At 31.7% G+C, this 22,601-nt stretch overlaps 1 protein-coding gene and 1 pseudogene across 1 annotated transcript; one reads left to right on the plus strand and one right to left on the minus strand.

The window, feature by feature from the left end:
- Positions 1 to 367: 367 nt before the first annotated feature.
- LOC129308975 (probable pectate lyase 22) lies at positions 368 to 9,347 on the plus strand (annotated as a pseudogene).
- Positions 9,348 to 10,355: 1,008 nt separating this feature from the next.
- Positions 10,356 to 16,443, minus strand: LOC129307887 (T-complex protein 1 subunit epsilon-like). The gene is made up of 9 exons (XM_054948827.1): positions 16,049 to 16,443; positions 14,986 to 15,304; positions 13,953 to 14,301; positions 13,600 to 13,732; positions 13,406 to 13,458; positions 12,319 to 12,421; positions 11,566 to 11,732; positions 11,373 to 11,486; positions 10,356 to 10,715 (listed from the first exon to the last, which is right to left on the minus strand). Exons 1-9 carry the CDS (start codon positions 16,245 to 16,247, stop codon positions 10,545 to 10,547), a joined length of 1,608 nt encoding a protein of 535 aa, XP_054804802.1. The 5' UTR covers positions 16,248 to 16,443; the 3' UTR covers positions 10,356 to 10,544.
- Positions 16,444 to 22,601: the final 6,158 nt, after the last annotated feature.

The following is a 22,601-nucleotide window of genomic DNA, read 5'->3' on the forward strand; positions in this document are numbered from 1 at the left end:
AACTTCACACACACACACACACACACACACACACACGGCATTTTCACTGTTCCTTATATTGGAGTTCTAGCTTCTTCTTTGCCTTAACTTTAATTTCTTCTTCTCCAATCTGTATAATTAGTGCATGGAAAAGGCAATATAATTAAGTTCAAAGAAAAGGGTGGGGAAAAGTATTTTATAGCTGTATTTAGTACATGACAAAAAGGGTTCCTTTAGGGAAAAAAGATTCCTATATATATGAGAGAAAGATCTCAATTTTTCATTTTGTACGGAATTAGCCTTTTTTTCTGTTTTTTTAATCTTTTTTAACCTTTTTTGGATTTGCTTAGATTAATTTCCCCCACTAAAATAAGGTTTGTATGTACCAATGCAACAATTTGTTTGTGCTGCTTCCGAAATAAGTGAGTGGTAAAGATTATACTTATACAAGGCTTTTTTATTGTTTTTTAATCTTTTTAGTGTTTTTTTAATCTGCTATTATGATATATATATTGTGTATAATTTTATGATCAAAAGCATATACTATATCATATTTTCTTAAAAAAAAATGTGTTACACTTTATTGAAGGATTGCATACCTTGTCATATTGAATATTTCTCATTCCATTTTTATAATCTAAGCTAATTGCAAATATTTGTCTGCAGGCAATAATATTTGTTTGATTCGTTAAGAGAAAACTGAAGAACAATGAGATATGAAAAAAAAAATTATTTAATAAAGTATTTGTTATACACTTAACCATAATTATTCAGTTACATTTATCTTTTTCATAGTTCATTCTGAATTAAAAATATTGAGTATCATTTTCAAAATTTACATTGCATATAATTGATATTTGATCTCACATAAGTGCCAATGTTTCAAGGAGAAATAATCTAAGGTTCATTTCTTGTGGAACTAGCAACCCCATTGATGATTGCTAGAGATGTGATCCCAATTGGCATCATAATCGCTAGCGTCTCGCCAATTGTGCCATCAGCAAGCACACTATCAGAGGCAAAGACAACCGAACATACGCTGTCACCAACCCGAGCAACCACCCTATGAACCTTAAACCTAGAACTTTAAGATACGGCGTCATCCTAGAAGAACCCTTACAAATCGTCTTCAAAAATGACATGAACATCAAGCTCAAGATGGGCCTTCTCATGAATTCCCACAAAACAATCGATAGCTGAGGAGACACCATCCACATCGCCAAAGGATCTTGTATAAACACAGCGTAAGAGCAACATCATTATTCATGTCTTGCATATTTGTTTGTCTGAGGAAATTTCAGGTTTGTGAGGGTATCTCCTTGCTAGTATCAATTCAATTTGAGGTCAAACAGTGATGAGGTTTCGATCCCCAGCGAGAACCATGTGTGGGTGGAACAATTACCTGTATAGGTGCTATGACAGGTTGATTGACTTGGTTCATTGATTGACGGCAATCACTATTTCGAACAATTACATGACCCACCACGAAAAAGTTATGCTTCTAGGACACAGCAATTCATATGAGAAAGATGGGAATATGCAGGTCATCGTTGCCTACAATCATTTCAAAGAAGGGCAAGGAGAAAGAATGCTCAGGTAATCTTTATATATATATATATATATATATTAATATTGGGATATTCAATTGTTAAGAAAGTGGAAAATGAAATGCAGATGCAAGTTCAGATACTTCCATGTGGTGAGCAATGATTAAAACCATTGGAAACATTATGCAATTGGAGGGAGCTCCAATCCCACCATTTTCAGCCAAGGCAACAGATTTCTTGCTCCAGATGATGGACAACACAAATAGGCGGGACATACACATACTTATATATGTAGATGTGTGCTTGAGTTTGTTTCTTTTTGGGTATGGATTGAGAAAATAGCTGCTGTAACATTCGGAAAATCTCACCTGGATTAATTAGGCTAAATTATTGTATCTTACTAAATTAATGTAGTGTGTGGTAAGAAGGGTCTAAAAAATATTTTGAATTGTAGTTTTAGCTATGAATTTGGGTCCAAAGCAAAGCTGAGTCACCTAGACCTTGAGAAGAGAGAAAATTGACGGAGATTAAGATTGTGCCACATGCCACAAAGTGCACCACATTCGCTGAAGCACATAAGTGGCAAATCACGAAGGAGGGACTTGTGCCATGCGTTGTAGCGCATGCTAAGCACGCATGCATGGCCAATTTTTCTAATAATAAACACAAGTCATCCTTGCAAAAAACATAAAAGAAAGTGAGTTTTAAAGGAGCGGGAAAAGGAGCTCGTGTTTTAGTCTACTAAGGCCTAGAGATTGAAGCTTGGAAGAGTGATTCAAGCTTTTCTACATTAAGATAAGCCACTACTAACCTCTTCTCTTCCTCTCTGCACCATTTTGAAAGTTAGGGTTAGTTTAGGATGATAATTTTTGCGCTTTTAGAGTTATGGGTTTGAACTCATTGATTTAAATGGAGTTAATGGAGTTGTTTAGGTTATTTAAACCTAGTATTAATGACCATATGGGTTTTGTTAGTTGTAGGGTAATAAATACCTAAAAATTAGCATTAAATGGGGTTGTTGAAAGTATTACTAGAATATCCTCTTCCTAAATATCCCATAATTAAAACCAAATCTCAAGTAATTAAGGAATGGGATTATAATATTTAACAAAATACTAAGTTTTCAATGGTTAGCAAAATGGGGACCCTAAATTTATAAAACTAAAATCATTTTTAGGTCTTGCAACTTGACAAATTAGAGTTCACAAATATGCAGAAGTATGGAATCATTACATAAGTGAGTACATTTGTTTAAGAATTTGAAACAAGAGAATTTCTAAAAAAATTTGAGGTATGCGCTACGGCTCGTTGAACATGCATCTCAGTGTGTTTGCCTTTGTGACATGTGCCACGACTTGTGGCACCATGCACCGTAGCACAATTGCATGAATTTTGATAGTAAATTCTACTGTCAATTTGACAGCATTAAGGCCAACTTCCGACGTGCTTCAAATCTCTGTTCGACATCTGAATGATACAAACTAAGTATTTACAAAAAGCTCTTTCCAAGCTTTAACTAATGGCATTAGTCTCAAACTTAAATTATTTCTAAAATAAAAATTAGACATTCTTTTTAAAACTTACACTTTCACAACAATTTTTGCAAAATCTAGTGTCCAAACTAAATACCAAAGGCCAATAGCCACCGATACTAATTTGACCACATATAAATCATTAAGACTAACTTGTACAATACACCATATCACATGAAATACTCCCAGATCAAATTTTCACTACTCAACCCCTTAAACTCAAAAACATAAAAAAGGAGAGTTTATCGCAATTTTCATCAAGTTCTCCAAATCATCTCATAATATTCTCTACTCTTACCTGCATTAATATTTTGGTCCTATCACAATAACACATATTCATCAACTCACTCCCTAGGGCCCAAAATACACTTATAATTTACAATTCACATAATGCAAGTAAGGAACAAATGAAAATTCTTATTTGGCAATTGAAATTATCATACACATATAATTACTCAAAATAAAGAGGTCTACTACAAAAGGATCGCGGTCCTAAGTCTCTGGGTGTTTTCCTCTGTCCACACATCTTGAGCTATTCCCTGTAATATTGAAGATAATGGAATGAATATAACTACTCAATAACCAAGGTCTGACTAATCCATACTAATGCAAATCAATTAGTTTAAATGCAAGTAGTAGTTAATGTCAACACTTTAGCCCATGTAAAACATTTGAAAATAGATATTCATAATTCTATTCACATAATAGCATTTACTTGAGAAACAATTTTTTTTAGCACTTTTCATATAAAGAAAGTTGGTCACATAAATAATTGACAAATACAATAGAAGAAATTAAGACTCAACTTGTGATATCATCATTAGGGACACAATATAGACAATAGGTGCCCTTACTCACTATATGCATGATCACACCACCTTTATATACTCCTTATTTCTCTAACATAAAACCATGGGTTATAACTCAATGGGATAGTCTATATTCCACGAATTCCCTAGCCTAAACACTTGTGAGGGGATTACCTGACCAAGGCGCACCCAACTTACTTATGGAATACGGTTTTCCTTATTTTTCACACTATAGGGTGTCATACACCCTAGACTAGTCTTCTTATTAAATCGGTAGATAACTAGCTAGGTTTGACTCTCTCATTAAACTAGTGGGACAGTCCCTTGTTAAACAAGTGGGACAATAAGAATATAATCAATCTAGGTAAACCATCACACAGATGGGGCCTTACCACATGAATTTTATCATTTACTCCTCTTCCTAGAAAAACTCCTACCTCTCAAGATCATTTGATGCACATTCATGCCATAATTCATACATATACAATTCATAGAACTTCACATTATCAATTTTCATTGAATTTTATCATTACATAAATCATTGGACTTTTTAAATACATTTTTATAGAACTTTAAATCAAATAAGTCATTGAACTCTAACTTCACAATCATTATACTTTCACACTTTCAAAATCATTGAACTCCACTATTTCAAACATCTTTGAACTTCTCGCAAATAAAGATTCATATTACTTCTCAATTCACAAAATCATTGAACTCCCATTAAACATAATACAAAAATCTACTATATTGTTCTCCAAGAAATTTTACATCACAAGGCATAAAACTCACAAATTTGATCTAGTGAATTTTCTAATAAATCAAGCCACACTTGAATTTTTTTTAATTTACACATTTTAATGATAAATCATAAATTCATAAACTAATAGACACACAAAAGTATAAGATAAAATTCTTCCTGTTACTTCAAACCTTTGAAAGGTCAAAAGTTTCACCCCTCAATTGCTCACTCTTAAAGTATTCAAGAAGCTTGAATGGTGCCAATGTTAGTTACTCTACAAGCATTTACCATACAAAATATCAATATTTATTTTTGAGCTATTTTTCACTAACACTTCATCATTTCTTAATACTCAAGATTTATTCTTGACTCATGTAAAAGTACCCATAAGGCTTCTTAGCTTTCTTTAACTCTCATTAATAATATTGAACTTTTAAATGGTCATTAATGAAACCACATTGTTCTTAACCACTAAATTTATGAGAATTTCAGACATTTAATGTCCTCCAACCACCAATCATTATAAAACCATAAATACCAAGTTTACTTAGCTCAACCTACTCCCATTAACTCTATTTAAGTTAATGGATTTAGATTCATAGCTTCTATCGACCGAAAATCACTATTATCAATCAAACTCTAACCTTTACCATAAGAAAATGAAAGAAGAAAGGAAGATTTAAGTAGAAGTTTATCTTTGATGTTTAGGAGTTCTAAAATACTCCTAATACTCTGCTTTCTCAAGTCCTAGCAAAGCTCCTTCATTCTCTTCATTTTTCTCTTCCTCTTCTCTATTTTTCTCAGACAGATACAAAACTAATATATTAAAATTTTGGCCATGTACCACAATGCACATTGCCTTCCGCCACGGTGCATGGCACAGAGGAGCTTGTTGGATTCAAATCTATCTCTTTGTGTTGTAGTATATAGCATAAAGAGTAAATCTTTACTTTTCTTCCTATTTCCTTGCCGGGGTGGCCCACCATCAATTTGAACCCGCTTTTAGGGTTAAAATCATAACAATTACACCAAGTTAAGTCCCTCTAGCTACACATTCTATTAATATACTTAATTAGTCTATTTGAGCTTAATTAACCTGATTTGAAATTGAGGATGTTACAATTAGATAGCCATTAATGGTGGTTTAATAATTTAATGAAACTAATGTGATTCAAAGAAAGTTAATAGACTTTATGGGTAAGCTTGAATATAAGGAATTGCAATTTTGTTAGTTGTGGAAGTGTTGAATAAATATTGAAAATTATGCTAATAGTAATATTAATGACAATTGGTATGATTAATTGTAGATTAATCATGTCTTGGTACCATTCAAGCTAAGTGAAGCTTTGGAAGTATTTGTTTTGAGAGGTGAACCTTTAACATCTCAAAGATTTGAGGTAATTGAGAAAAATTTAGATTTTATATTTGCTTGTTGATTGATTATATATATATTGGAAAGAATTGTTTGAAAACTAAATGATGCTCGTAAACTCATTTTCAATGCAAATTGTAGTAGTGACAAATTTTATGTGTGCATTAAATTGATGAAAATGATTATATCAGAATATGTGTTTATATGACTGTTGTGCGTGGTTGTGTAAGAGTATGTACATGTAGAAATGAACATATACAAAGGGAGTTTGTGAAATTGAGACATTGGATAAGTTGAGTGTGATTGTGGAAGGAGATAAATATGATAGTTAGAAACATGCATAATATGATTTTATGCTTAAAAATCCACATGCAATTAATATGTTGATAATGGGTATGCTATGTGTTAAGCATAGGTTGTGTTACATGATCATTTGAGATAAGAGTTCACCCTATGGAGAGGAGTAGAGAATTAAAATCCATATGATATGGCCACATTTGAAGCTCGACGGCTAGCCTTTATTAATTTGTCCTACTTGTTCTTCAAGGGATTGTCCCAATTGAAATCCACATGTTTGTAATTGAAATCTACATGGTTGTTATTTTTATGATCTTGTATATTATAATTTGGACCACATGGCTAGTATTATTGTGATCTTGCATTTCGTATAAGGGCACACGATTGATAATATTGCTAAGTTTTCCATGTCACATGTTTGTTAGTTCTGTAAGTAAATGAATTGCATGGTTGAGTATGCGAACATGTGTGAATTTAAATATTCCACTTGCATCATTGTAATTGAATAACATGCATTTGTATATGCTAGATTTACCTTGATTACTGGGTGGTTATACTCACTTTTCTCTTTTCAATATTTACAGGGCCTTACTTAAGTCAGGATCGAGGGAAAACACCAAAGGCTTAGGATCTATTAAATCTAACTGTAGGCCTCTTGTAAATTTAATTACGTTTATTTTATTGATAATTTTTCAACTAGGTTATCATATAATATTTGACTACTTTACTAACAGTGGATTCATTTTAAATGTGTATTTTGGTGCCCTGAGTCATACATGACATGTTTGTGCAGTCTGAATAAAACTGAAATGCTAGTACAAGTAGGAAATTGTGTAAAAAAATGGATAATTGAATCATGTGTTAATTTATAAGAATTAAGCTCCCCCTTTTGTTTGTGTGATTAAGGGATTGAACATTGAAATTTCAATTTAGGTGTTGTTGAAATATTGTGGTGTGTTGCACAAGTTCTTTATAGCTTATTGAGTGTGATCTAAGGGCTTTTATGAGTTTTTGGCACTTGAAAATGAAATTGGATACCCTAGACGTGTTTTGAGTTTGAAAGAAGTGAGTTTGCAAATGGGTGTCCAATTTTTTAATGAGAAAAGATGTGTGTACAAAACTAATGCTATTAGCTAATATTTTAAAAGATATACACCTAGTTCACCTTAATTGGATATTAGATGAAGAAATGGAGCGTGTCAAAAGTTCACTCCGAGAGCTATCATATGAAAGTATCTCTATTGTCATGATCCATGCAATGCATCACAGTGCATAACATAGCAAGGACATGCCATGGTGCGTTGGGCATATGCTGTGTTTGCACCTCTATGATTTTTAAAAAGTGATGTTTTTCAACCAAATTGCAAATGCTTTGATGCAAATTGGAGTCTCATGCTTTCATGAACTTGTTTTGCTCTTATTTTTGTTGGTGAAATGATTTTCAAAGCATTTTTATCAATTGAAAACTTAGAATCCCATTTATATAATATTACAAATTTTATAATCTAATTGAATTAGTATTGTGATTATCTTAGTTTCAGAATTAATTGTGGATTAGTAACGGAGACCTTACAATTGTTAATTCATGCTGTCTCAGTTTATTCAAACTGAAAAATAAGCTCAAAAATATTTAAAAACTATATATTCAAGTCATTCCTAATAACTTTGGCTTATTTGGATTGTGCTAAATAGTTAATTTTTTTTTAGTCTTTTAAGATAATTTCAATTTTTGCCTTAAAATTAATTATTGTTGTTATTATAAAAAGTATACAATATACTTTTTGAGTCATTTAGAAGACTTGAGTTTTTTTAGGGGAAAAAACTATGGGGATTAAAGTTTAAAAATTAAAATTAAAATACATTTTCAAAATTATTTTAAGATACTTTACAAATGAAAAATAATATAATTATAACAATATAGATCCTTTTTATTTTTCTTAATAAATATCTACAATAATATACTCAAATATACCTATGGTCTCTTGGTAGGATTAATAAATATTTAATACCCCTTCCGTTAAAAAATGTAAGGCATTTTTAACTGAATCTCATCCCCAATAAAGTAGTTATCTACTTTTAAACTAACCCTATCTTTTCATATTTATCTCTATTAAGCATCCTACAATAAATATAAAGTCATTACCAATAGGGGTACTTTTGAAAAAAAAGGTAATGATTATATCTCGAAAGACTAAAAATATCTTATATTTTTTAATATTCAACTCCTCAAAAAATATCTTACATTTTTTAATGGGGAGAGTATGTATTATTTATAAAAAGAGTTAAGGGTCATTTTTGTTCCTGAACTATACACCAAAGGTAAAAAATGCCCTTAAACTCAACAATGAGTCAATTTTATCCCCTAACTTTAAATATTCCCTCTGTCATCCCCTAACGTTAAAAACACTTAATGTCCATTAGTCATCAATAGATCCCACTATTTTTTTTAGTATTTTTTATTAGGTTAAGGGTTACTTTTGCCCCTCAACTCAAATATTTTATAATAAAATATATTTAAAAAATGTAATGTAGGGTTTACTAACAGTCAACTAGCAGCAAGAAAACAGCAAAATAATGATGAAAGAAATTTTTAAAGTTGAGAAATAGAATTGACTTATAATTAAATTAAGAGATATTTTATGACATTTTGTGTATAGTTCAGCGGCAAAATGACCATAAACCCTTATAAAAATAAAAAAATTATTTAAGTACTCATGTCAAGCCCAAAAAAATTCAGGAGTGTAATTTTCTTAAACTCAACTCTTCAATTTTCCGGACTTGTTGGAGCTTAGCTTGAATTACAATTTCTAATTGAGAATGTGATGATGATGATTATGGGGAATTGTTAAATTTCATGTGACAAAACACTTTGGGGCATCAGATAGTGAATGGAAGAGATGGAATTGGAAGTCAGAAGGAGATCTAATGTTGAATGGCACATTCTTCAGATTGTCAGGAGAAGGATGATCATCTTTTGTTTACAATAAGACTCCAAGTTTGGCCGCCAGACCTTCTCAGTTTGTGAGTTCTATCACTTTATTAGGTGGCAGACAAGGACTAGCTACCTAGGCTGCTTCATCATTGTGTAGATATCTTATGTGATGTACTAATATAAGCAATTTAACCGTAGCTTGTTTTGGGCATTGTCCAACTATATGGGTTGTTCATGTTGTTATATCTATCGCATCTAATTAATGAGATGACACTAGACATATAAAATGTGTGTGTTGTAATTAGGTAACTAAATCCGGGTCAAATATGAAGTAATAAGGTGCCACATCATTCATAACTTGTAACTTTCTGTAAATTTGATGTGTGTATTTATAATGGCTGATCTCGAGCAACAACTTGAGTCATGTTACATATCAAACTTTATGACTTAAAAAAGCAAGGCATTCGGTAATAAACTTTGCTACTATCACTCCAAATTTTAACATGAAGTTGTCTGATTTTACTCTTTTTAACAAATTGTAAGTACAAGTCCAAATAGTTGAGGCGGATCAAAATGGACTCCAAATCTAGAAGTTCTAAATTAAATATGGATAGTCCATATTTAATATTTTTATTTTCATTAAATTAAAAATTATAATAAATCTAATTACCAATCTAAACAGTTTAGATTTAACATAAGTGATCCAAATTAAATATTTAATTTTTTTATAATTGACCATCCAAACAGATATACTATGAACAGTGTATATTTAATACATAATCTGGACCATTAATATTAAATCTTAAATGTTCAGATCAGTAATCAGATTAATTAAAAAATTTATAATTTTATAATTTTTTATTTTAATAAAAAAATAAAATATTAAATCAAAACGGTCCAAATCTCAAACTAGTGCAGCGAAGGCTCCTCCCGACCAAGTCGGAACTGAATCCTTATATTGTTATGGCTACACTCTACCATCAGATTAACTATCAGCCACAGAATCACTCATTAAAACATCTTCATTTCCCCAACTCCACATTGTGCTAGGCAACGAACATAAATATTAACTTTTATAAATATATAATTATTTAACTTGCTCAGAGTCTTCTTATTTCTTTAACTAGCAATATATATAGACGTGGTTGCAAACTTCCAATTCCAATGATTAATGGCAATCCAACAACAAACTACATGGCCCTTGAAACAAAATCATTCCAAAATCTGCAACATACATTTTGTCCGGTGAACTAGTGCACGTCCACCATCAAACCAAAATTAACCCAAAAATTACTCAAGACTCTTAACGTGGGCAACTAGCTCACACCCGATTATTAGTAGTCAGATTGCGAAATAACATCATCGATTTTCAATATCATCTTAACGACTTGAGTCGCAAGCAAGATCTGCTGCTGCTTTCCGATTAAGGTTTCGAATACATTTTGTTCACACATGTCATTAGTCCCAATGTCATTGCAATCAATGCCCAAGTGAGGATTGGTCTCCTGCAAATTAAAGGCAGGATTAAGCATGGTGCTTCAGGCGCACACAAGAGACAAGTCTTAGCAACAGCAACGGCCACGCTAAGCATTCATTATAACAATGTTTCAAAAATCCAACTAGATCAAACTGTCAGCTGGCCTCATTAACGGCTTGGTTTATATCAAAAAACTTTCTTTTTTTTTTTTTTCGTTGAGCTAGAACCCAAAATAGTTCTCAAAAAACTGAGCGCATCAATAACAAATATAAACAAAGGCTAAAAAGTTTAAAAAAAAAATCCAAATATTGGACCCTTTAAAATGCCCCTTTCATTTTTTAGACCTTTTCACACACATAATATGATCCTAAGATGTTGACAACTATCATGTAAATATAGATACTTTTGAACCTATCCATACTTGGTTTAACTAAAATTCACCAAGAAGTAATAAAATTATAAATTACAATGTTGATGTTGAAATATAGTCATGTTATTTTATTGACAATTACACATTAAGAATTTATTTTATACATATAAGCATTTAATATCATTTTTATTTAATTTTTAAGGCATTGGTTTGACTGCTAGCCTAACTAGTTAAACCATGAAAATCAATACTCATTGGCCTTTTTTATTTGACGTCCAGCCCATCTTTTAAAACATTGTATAACTATTCATTTACCTTTATTTGCAGTGATTTTACGGCAGAAAGTGTCTCAATTGGTTGGAGACCACTATTTTCAGCAAGGGCCATAGGGATTGAATCCAAAGCGTCTGCAAATGCTCGGATAGCATACTGAACAGAAAATGAAAATGTCAGCAATTATAAGTGTTATGAATAATAACAGACAATAATGCCACTCCTCCACTCGTACCTGTTCTACTCCAGGGTATCTATCTGCTGCTGCCTCCACAGCAATAGAGCAAGAAATTTCAGCAGAGCCACCACCATAAACAATTGAATTATTGCGAATGAGATTTCTAGCCACACATAAGGCATCATGAAGGCTGCGCTTTGTCTCCTCTATGATCATTTTGTTGCCTACCAAAAACAAGAGAGTTCATTAATTTGTCATCGTTCACTAAAACTCCCTCCAATTCTTCAGACAAAACACTTTCTAGAAGCTTTGCTTGGTCTTTAATATATGAAACCTTACACAACTTGTTGAACCAAATGCCCACATATCTCGTTGGTTCATTTGGATGCCATGATTGAAAGATTTAAAGATAAAATTAATAATTTTAATTAAGGGTGATTCAGGATTTCTGTATAATTTTTTTTTTTAAAATAATACTCTTAATTAATTTTAACCACATTTTTTAATCCATGTGATTTAATTAAAAGTGTCTTATAAATAGAACCAGAGGGAGTAACATTTAATAACCAGTCTTCTTCAATAGTCTATCATGTAGAAGTACCACACTCAACCTGTGGTTGAAATTGCAATGCCATATAAACAAGTTCACAATCAATCCCTTAACAAAAAGATCCATAATTAAATTCCTAATCCTACTAAACAACAGAACTAGCAAATTATCTTTCTTCCAAACAAGTTACATAGTTACACATTAAACAAAGAAGCTAATGCAAAGCTGTAAGATAGAAATAGGACAATGTATGTCCTTACCTCCACGAATAAATATTGTCACAGCCCTTGAGTTTGCACAATGCTCGATGTACAGCATTCGGTCTTTTGTTGTACCAAATGCCTTTTCTCGAACCACACCAGCCTTGAAAATAAGATAGAATGACATATTAATATCACTTACTGTCATATGCCCACGGAAAACAAGTCTTTAACCTTTAGCAGCATACCTACCCAATAAAGTCTATACTCTACTGAAATATACAAATATTTTCAAAAAAAAAAATCAACGATTTTATAGGATAAATTGTCTCCACCATGTTCTAACATAACAACTCAGCCTTGCATGGCAACAATGAGAAACATCAGCTTGACAAACTCCACTTAGTCGATCATAAAAAGGGTTGGGAATAGGCTAGGCCTCTATCAGAAGCCTACACCCTTGCCTATTTCAAACCCAACCTAGCTTATTTACTAAGTAGACTCAGGCAGGTTCAGGCCTTTAATTAGGCATATTTAATGAAATAGGCCAAGCCTATTTTTTTTCAAGCAAGCCAGCCTATTTACATATATATATATATATATATATATTATATAATATATCACATACACATCAGTTTCACCATTTAATTTTTAATCAATATATTCTTTTTTATTGCTAGTTATGTTTTCGATCAAATTTGACTTATATATTGATTTTAATGTTATTACTTTATTATTGCATTGTATTGTAGTTAATAAGTTCTTTTAATTATTATATATTATAATTGATAAATCAAGTGTTGTATGCTAATAGTCCTATAGTATATTTGAATTCTAAACCTACTTAAAAGGCTTACTTTTAAGTAGGCTTTTAAATAGGCTTTCAGACCAAGCTAGGCTTTAGGTAAAGCTTATGCATGAGTCGTGAAAAAAGCCTTATACAAACTTGAAGTAAAATTCAAGCCTTTAACTTACCACACAAACTCAAGCCTATTTAGCCAAAGTTTAGCTTGGCTTAACTTATTTCCACCCTTATTCATAATGAAACATGATCTGAAAGCAGGAAGAGCAGAAATAATATTGGAAAGCATTGATTAACTGGTCTTAGCCCGCCAAAAAAAGAATTATACAAAGATTCATGAAATACCTTTCCCAACTTTTCAGGAGTCAACTCCTGGAACCTAGGCACAATTCTTCCACCTGCATATACAAATAGATCATCCCTTAACTCAAAAGCTTAGAGGCATGTCTTGGCAATTGTCATACATCACTATTCATATATAATCTACAGGTGTCATGTAAATGGAATTTTCAAAGCTGAGAAGTTTGAATGAAGCAAACCAGTAGCAATTGCTATCAGCTCCAACTCTACACCACCAACCCATCTGACAGCTGGCAAGTTTCTGTGCATTAAAAGGTGATTTGCTTCATCATCAAAGCCCCATTGGCAGATAACCAGGGTTGCTCCTGCATCCTATAAACCAACATGATGTTCCCTTTCAGTATATCAAAATATAACAAGTTTATTTATTAAAACAAGGGAAGTCCATTTTAAAGTTGAAACGTAATAAATCAACCCCAGGTAACATGAAGAGCAATCAAACTACAAACTAATAAAAGAAAGTAAAATAGTTGGTATAACAGGAGGAAGTTTTTCGTTAATAGAAAAAATCATGCAAGACTTGAAATCACACCTTGCATTTTTGAACCATGTCATCAAAATACTGTTGTTCTTGCTTCCGTAATGTCTGAAACTTCTCCACTGTATCAATATCAACCTTATGCTTAGTCTTTGGCTTTGGAGGCTCAAAGGGACAAGTCAAGATGGCAATTTTGGCATCTTGAATTAGCTTCGGCATTTGTGGATGGCTCATCTCCTTGTCCACAGTGATTCCATATATCAACTCGGTGTCTTCCAATTTTCCCCCAACTTTTCCTTCTACTTTAATTAGATCTAAGTTAACATCTTTTCTCTCTAAGTCAGCAACTGCAAGCACAGCTTTGACAGCAATCTCAGCCAAGCTACGTTTGCACCGATTCACACTGCAACGTTAAGATGAATAATCTTACTGTCACAAAAAATAAATATATAGATGTGACAGTGCAGGTGTTATATGAGTTCATCAATATAGTGGGCAGTGGGCAGGAGGGACCAGCCATCAAATTTTCTCCTTCCACATAAGTAGTGATACCTTTGAAATGCATTATAACAATCTGATCAAAAGTTTTCTTTTCAAGCACTACATGGAAAGCGGATCCTTATTATATAAAAACAAGTCATATTCAAGTCATAAATTCATCTTACAATTCCAACAATTTTATTATAATACTTCACGTGATCCCAAAACCAAAAATGGCCAATAAGCACCCAAAGGTCAAGGCTCCTATTTCAAAAGGGAACCCACAAGCCAGAAAGGTTGAAGTGTTCTATTCGTTTACATGCCATAGATGTCTTGAAACTCATTCACATTTAAGAAACTAATAAATATACATAGTTCTTTGCACAACTCAAATCTCTTCAACAATGCCAAAGCAAAATCAAAATATGGTAGTGGGTATTAAGTTCTAGAAGACTTGACATCATGATGAATGAAGAGAGACGAAAGGCAGCATGAATTTTAATAGAACAATAATGGCATGAAAGATCACAAACCACACTCATGATTAGAAATGCCAAAAATCAGTAAGGCATAATGACACATCAGAAAATATAATAACTGCACCGACATTTTGGAAGACAAAGTAGTCATGCAAGTTTGAATGAGAGGCTCTAAATTTGTCTCTGCAAATTCAAACTTGTGAGCTATACGTTCCAAATTTTCGACAGCGATTCTAGATGCCAATTCATAGCCCTCAGCAATCCTAATTGGATGAATTCCACGTTCTAACAGCCTCTCTGCTTGTTCAAGAAGTGCTCCAGCCATCACAACAACACCAGTGGTGCCATCACCAATTTCATAATCCTGGCTCCTAGATAGTTCAACCATCAACTTTGCAATTTGGTTGTCAACATCCATCTGCTCCAAGATTGTTGCACCATCATTAGCTGAAACCAAAAATTATTATTGGTAAGCAATGCAAGTTGTCATAGGCTGGTGGCAAGGAGAATTGAAGAAGTCACAGGCCACACATATGACAAGTTTTTACAGCTTGACATTTGAGCCAGAAAGCAACTACTTTGCGTTTAAAAAAAAAAAAAAGGCACAGATTTCTCATAATTCAATTCCAAAGTGAACTCAAGCCGGTTTGCAAAGTATGATCATCCGCCCCAATGCCTAGGAAGCAATCTCAAGGAATGAAGACCCTTAACTCAGGGTACAGTTGGTGATCAAAATTCTGTGTATCCTGTGGGCTGCTGCTTCGCTTTGATAATTGAAAACTAAAGCAACTCCCAGACTAAGCATATCATTTCTATAGTACAATACCTCACTGTGAATATCTACGAAGATCAGCGATCTATAAAACCCATATAAACTCAACCAAATCTATAAGAACTCAAGTATTCACTTTTACCCGGTATTCAATCAAAGCAATAGAAAATGCCCCCCTTTTTAACGATTTCAAAGTGAATCCAATCAAATGATATATAATGGCAGCAGTTCCCTTTAGAACAATTCATTGATCTCCAGAGTAAATCTGGAACGGAAATGAAAACCAAATGCCACCCAAACACAAACAGGGAGGGTATTGTTAAATATGACGAAGTGAAAAGGGAAGCTATAGCTTCAGTAAATACAAGCTATCAGGGGGACTACAGGAGGAAATTGAATAGAGAAAGAGAGGAACTAACTAATGGTTACGTCGCCATCGGGGCTCTGAAGCATCTTGTCCATGCCTTTGGGTCCGAGAGAGGTTCTGAGAATACGAGCAACAGCCTTGCCAGCAGAAATGTTGGTTTTCTGAGCATCGAGACCCCTTAACCTGGTCTTCTGCTCCTGCTCCTTCAGGATAATGAAGGGCCTTCCGAACTCGTCGAAGGCCAAAGCCATCTCTGGGAGACGATGATCCCTTCAACAGCTCTCTCAGCGACTAAAAGTCTAAATCATGCACTAAATCAGAATCAGAAATATGGAAAAAAGCAGTAGTCAGTAATATGGAGAGAGACGAAAATGTGTAGAAGCTTGGAGAAGTAACTCTGTTTCTGTGTTTCGCGCTGTGTTTTTGAAAGAGTAGCCCTAAATCTCTCCCCTTTTTCTTTTACCACCGTTCGGTTTTGAGATCATCAAAATTATGTTTTGGATAGAATTAAGTTTGTTCATATTATGTTTCGTGCATACAGGTTATTTTTATCATGATTTTAATTTTATTTTATACTTGTCATGATTTAAAATTTAAAAATGGTTCGGAAAACACTATTTTATTTAAGATACATTTAAATATTTGAAAAAATAATTATAAAGAAATAAATAAATATGATTGATTTTTTTTAAAAAAATTAATCTTTTAATCCTTTAACTTTTAACTCACTTGTAACTCAGTCTCTCAACTATGATTCGCGCTACGATTCAGTCCCTCAACTATAATTCGTGGCAACTCAATCTCTCAACTTTTGATTTACCTATAACTCAGTTCTTATTTTTTAATTTTTTTAAAAAAATTTTTATCAAATAAGAGAGATAAAAAATGCTCATATATTATTTTAAAATATCCTCCTCTTACTCATTAATGTGATATATAAGCTAACATGAAAAAAATAACAAAAGTTAAGGGATTAGTTTGTAAGTGATTCAAAAATTACAGAATTAAGTCATAGACGAGTCATAGTTGAGGGACTGAGTCACAGCAAGTCATAGTTAAGAGATTGAATTATAAGTGACTTAAAAGTTAGAGAATTAAAAAATTAATTTTTTTTTTTAATAAAAGCCCACACAAACACCATGCCAGATAACATATTGTGTCATATCAATGCATAAAAAATTTCCACAATCAAATGGTTGAATGTCAAAAATATGAACACCAAAATTGTCAGTAGAAGCCTAATGAGTAAATATTATTGACTTTGAATTTAGATATATTCTCACAAAATCATGATATTGATTAACTTTGTCCAAATATGCATTTAGTTTTGAAGTTTCTAACTATGATTTTAAAAATCATGTTATTCATAGTTAAAATCATAGTTATGATTTTATATGAATTTATTTTTCTACACTTTACTTGAGTTTTATTGTAGGTTTTTGCACCTTTTTTTTTATATTCTAAGTCTTTATATTTTTATTTTTTGATATTCTAAAGCCTTATAACACCGCTCATGAAAGGACCTAGGACACTCACAGAAAAAAATGTAGAAACTTAGAATATTGAAAAAAAAAGTACAATAATTTATAACAAAATTTAAACAAAATGCAAAGATCTAAAGTTATAATTTTTTTCTTTATTTATATGTTAAAATCAATTATAAATCTAAAAGTTATGATTTTTTTTGAAAAATATATATATAAACACACTTATACATAAGTTGTTATTACATGCTTTTTAACTATACTTTCATAAAACTTTATGGAAAAATATTGCTTTTGATCATTGCACTTTCTTAGATTTTGATATATGTTTCTGCATTTTATTTTTAATATTTTAAGTTTCTACATTTTCCTTTGTCTGTAACATTGGTTCCCACACTTTTAGATAAACATTGACATAGCACAAATAGTATTAATATTGCTGACATGTCAATTAACATTGTTAATTTTGTACTTGCATATTAAACTGATGTGAACATGGAATTTTCAATAAGAAAAAATAAAAAAAGTACATCAAATGAAATAAATAGGCAACTTAGACAATTTAAATAATTAGCAAAACATAGGCTTTTTTTCCTTTTTTTTTTAAAATTTTATGTCAATATTAGTTTGACATGTAAGCATAGATTTAACAGTGTTAATTAACATGTCAATATTATTAACATTGTTTATACCATGTTAATGTCCCTTTGAAAATATAAGGATCAATGTTGCATGCGTAGAAAAGTGTAGGAACCTAAATATCAAAAATAAAATATAGTGACTTATATTAAAACTTGAGCAAAGCATAGAAATTCAAAACCATATAAAATCTATTTATATAGGGAAAATATCATCTAAGAGCCTTTTGAAATGTCTACTTTGACATTATCAAAATATAATACACAAACATGCAACACATTATGATAACTAAGATTAATTAATTCCTTATATAATGTTATCATAACATAAAAGTTTAAAATCAAGTTTAAAAGAATTGAAATCTTCAAAAACTCTTTTTGAAAAGATATTTGAACTCAAACCAAAGCATAAAAGAAGTAAAACAAAGTTACGAAAGCATGGGAATAAATTATAGCACTTCTAAACATTGGAAGGATCAAAATGGTCGTCCCCCAAAATGTCTCATTTGCCACGACACATGTGTCATCTGTTGTGGCAGATGGCATAGAAAGGAAAGTCTTCTTGCTGTGCAGTGCGCTATAGTGCACCCCTATTGTCGTAATAGCAAACTACTATCATGACAGCGCTTGAAACCAACTTTTAAAGCGCATTGTTTGCAACACCCTCAAACTTATAAACTGATTTTTCACAAATTATTAAAACCCTTATCATGGTAGAAAAATTTTACCATGATGCATCTAAGACAATATATCACACGTCTTAAAATATCCCAAAAAGCAATTAGAACCATAAGGGACAGACATGACCCCCATGGCATGTTATTCAAATCAGTCATGAATTAAAAGGGACAGACATAATCCTCTTGGACATATAAATGCATTTAATAAAAAGGATTAGAGTTTACATGCTCCACAAAGAAGATATGTCCTAAGTTGGCACAAGATACATTGTATAATCCAAAATAAGAGGTAATGTAAAAGATGGTGTCTCATACACCATAATTACACCTCTGGTGCTTTCTCGGCCGGACTCGCTCCTGTAAAAATATTAACCACGGGGAATGAGACTTAAAAGTCCCAGTAACCAAAAATTAATATGTAATGATGCATGCGGATGTAACTAATCATGCGATTGCTAAGTGAGCACACAAAACATTTAACAGAACCATATTTTCAAACAAATCGAACAAGTATTTAATTTTGCATGACTGCACCTTATATCTTCCTTTCGCCATGCTCAGACGCCAAATCACCCGGCCAAAGTTGAGTTGGATCAAGCGAAACGCCACTCATTGGGTCCAATGAGGGCTTACCACGTGGTAATAATTAACCGAACAAAAATTTCCATTAACACCATATATTAAAATACCTTGACAAGTCATGCATCATTCAAATATCCAAACAGAAATATATTCGAATAATAATATCTCATCATGATAAATAAAAATAAATTTTTGACCCACTTGGCAATAATTTCAAACAAGTATATAACAGTATTTATTTTTAATAATTCATAATTTTTCCAAACAACAAAACCACACATAACCATTCACAAACACACCCATCACAACACATTAATAATGGTTACCTTGTATCTTGAATAACAAGTTCCCCTTCACAACTCCTCTTTCACTACTATCTTTGTCAATATAATCTACATAATTATTTCACAATACTATATATTAATTTTACATTAAAATTAATAAATAACTATAAATTAAAGAGTTAGAAAGTCTTAAATTTAAAATCCATATTGACACTAATTTAAGATTTATGCCTCATTTAACTTCTCAAATTCTTTTCTAAAATTCTCATACCCTAATAAACTATTTTTAAGCCTCAAATTATTTCTAGTATTACAATTTCATCCATCTATATTCTAAAAATTCTTTTAAAAATAAATTAAAAATTTTAGAATTATCTTGAAGCCTCAAATCACCTTTCTATAACCTCAAAAATATTTATTCATACTTAAATAAATATTTAATAATCAAAGGTTCATCCCTACATCTCAGATTCCACATAAATTCAACCATATAGAGCTAGATTTTAACTCAAAATGTCTTAAACATGAGTTTCAACCTCAAAAAAATATTCTATAATATTTATTATATCCCTAAGAGCTTTAACCTATATTTTTAATCCATTATATCATCAGATTAACTATCCTATAGAAAAATTCTAATCAGAATATTTACTCTATTCTACAAAATAATCATATCACTAGAAAGCTAATATTATTTAGAAAATAACTAAATAATAATTTTTTTTAAATGCTAATCTAAACAGAAAAGTTGGAACATACCTGAAGAAAAAGAAAATAATCTCCCCTTGCGAGAAAACGCAGAGCAACGTGAGAGGAAGAGAGAAAAATAATATAAAAATAGGATTGTAGTCCCAAAATTATATTAAAAAAACTATAGGTTTGAATTTAATTATTCAAACCTTTGGGCCATTACTTGCAATTTTCACAAATTGCATCTTAGACCCTTAGTTGCAATTTTCACAAATTATAACAAAAATTTCTTCATGCTTCCTCCACAATGCACCTCCTCTTTTTATACATGAGAAGGTGCCTTTCATTCCCACATCTAACCGATGTGGGACTAAACCCCCCTCTTTTTTTTTTACTTTCTTTTCTTTTCTTTTTTTTTTAACTCACACACACACATTAATTTTTTTTTTAAATCTTAAAATTATATCTTAACAAAATACTTCTTATATAATTTTAAAACTAAGTTTTTAATTCATAATTAAATGCCTAACCATATTATTATTTTCAAATAATCTCAAATAATAAAAACTTAAATTCCATAAATTTTTTTTTTATCTAAAAATTAGGATGTTACATTGTTTCGTTATCCAATGTTTGATTTGAGCAATTCAAGTATCCACATGTAGCTTTTTAAGCCACCTAACTATTAGCACTGGTTTCACAACCAAAGACTTCCCTAATTAAAAGTTAGACACGCATATAAAATTGTTATTTTTCCTTTCAAAACACACACAAGTGTGTCTAATTCCACCAACTAAGTGCCAATAACCCTAGGACTATTTGAACCAACTGAAATGGATCACAATTAACCTGATTGAACAATCATACAATAACAATGACATCTCAAATATAAGTTGGTCACTAAAACCCCAATTTCACATATATCAAGGGGTGACCATAATTACTATCCAATAATATGTGTTCATCAATACACATACATGCTTCACTATATTGTCACTTGCACTAGTATCTCATCCTTTAACAACAATTTCATTACAAATATATCATCCCAAGCCAGATACCCACATATACACATTATCATGCAAGTAAACCCAAAATTAATGTATTATCCTAAGTTGACATAATTATCATAAATTATTGGGTAAAGGTTTAAATTTGGCCAAAAATTATTTTTCGAGGAACATCTGGTAGCCTAAACTATTAGATGGTGTAAAATAAATCACAAACTTTTAAAAATAGAGTATCCAATAGCCTGCCGTTAACTTCAGCTAACAAAAATTATGTAAGGCCCACAATGACACGCGGCACGACACGGGCACGATATGTCAGCATGGTAAAGGTGTAAATTTAGCCACAAACTATTTTTCGAGAAGCGCTAGGTAACCTTTATTATAAAAAAATGGATCATCCAACACCTTTCCCTCAATTTTGACCAAACACTATTTGTTTTCATACTTATGAGGCTCACAAAGCATTAATCTCTCCATTTTCTTACCTTTATTCTCAATCTCAACTCGCGAAGAAGAGGGTCAAAGAGTTTTTATTTGAAGATATTCATGAAGACAATGCTAACAAAGTAAAAGAAATAATTCATAACTAAATTAAGATAGAATCAAGCTTTTTTCATGCATAGTAAAATTAAGCTTCTATTTCATTGGTATCGTCCTTGTAAATGTCTTCAGATAAAAACTCATTGAACCTCTTCTTCTAGAGCTTATATTGAGAATGAAGGCTAGAAGATTGGAGAGATTAATTCTTTATGGGCCTCATAAGTATGAAAATAAATGGTGTTTGGTTAAAATTGAGGGGAAGGTGTTGGATGATTCATTTTTTTATAATAAAGGCTACCCAGCACTCCTAGGAAAATAGTTCGTGACTAAATTTATATTTTTACCATGCTGATGTGTCACGCCAGTGTCGTGCCATGTGTCATTGTGGGTCCCATATAACATCCGTTAGCTTAAGTTAATGGTAGGCTACTGGATGCTTCGTTTTTAAAAGTTCATAATTTATTTTATACTATTTGATAATTTAGGCTACTAGATGCTCCTCAAAAAATAGTTTGTGATTAAATTTGCTACTTTACGCTAAATTATTCATTACAATAACAAAAGAGAGGGGAAAAGCTATACAAACTTAAGCTCTTCAATTCTCAATAATACATTCCTTCCCTTTGCTCCTATCGGAGCTTTTGCTTGTAAAATATAACCACGATAGTGAGTTAAGGACTTGATAACTAAATAATTT

This window comes from Prosopis cineraria, unplaced genomic scaffold (genome assembly GCF_029017545.1).
Source record: "Prosopis cineraria cultivar Desert tree isolate PC_DT_omini unplaced genomic scaffold, ASM2901754v1 PC4, whole genome shotgun sequence".
Classification (NCBI taxonomy): Eukaryota; Viridiplantae; Streptophyta; class Magnoliopsida; order Fabales; family Fabaceae; genus Prosopis; species Prosopis cineraria.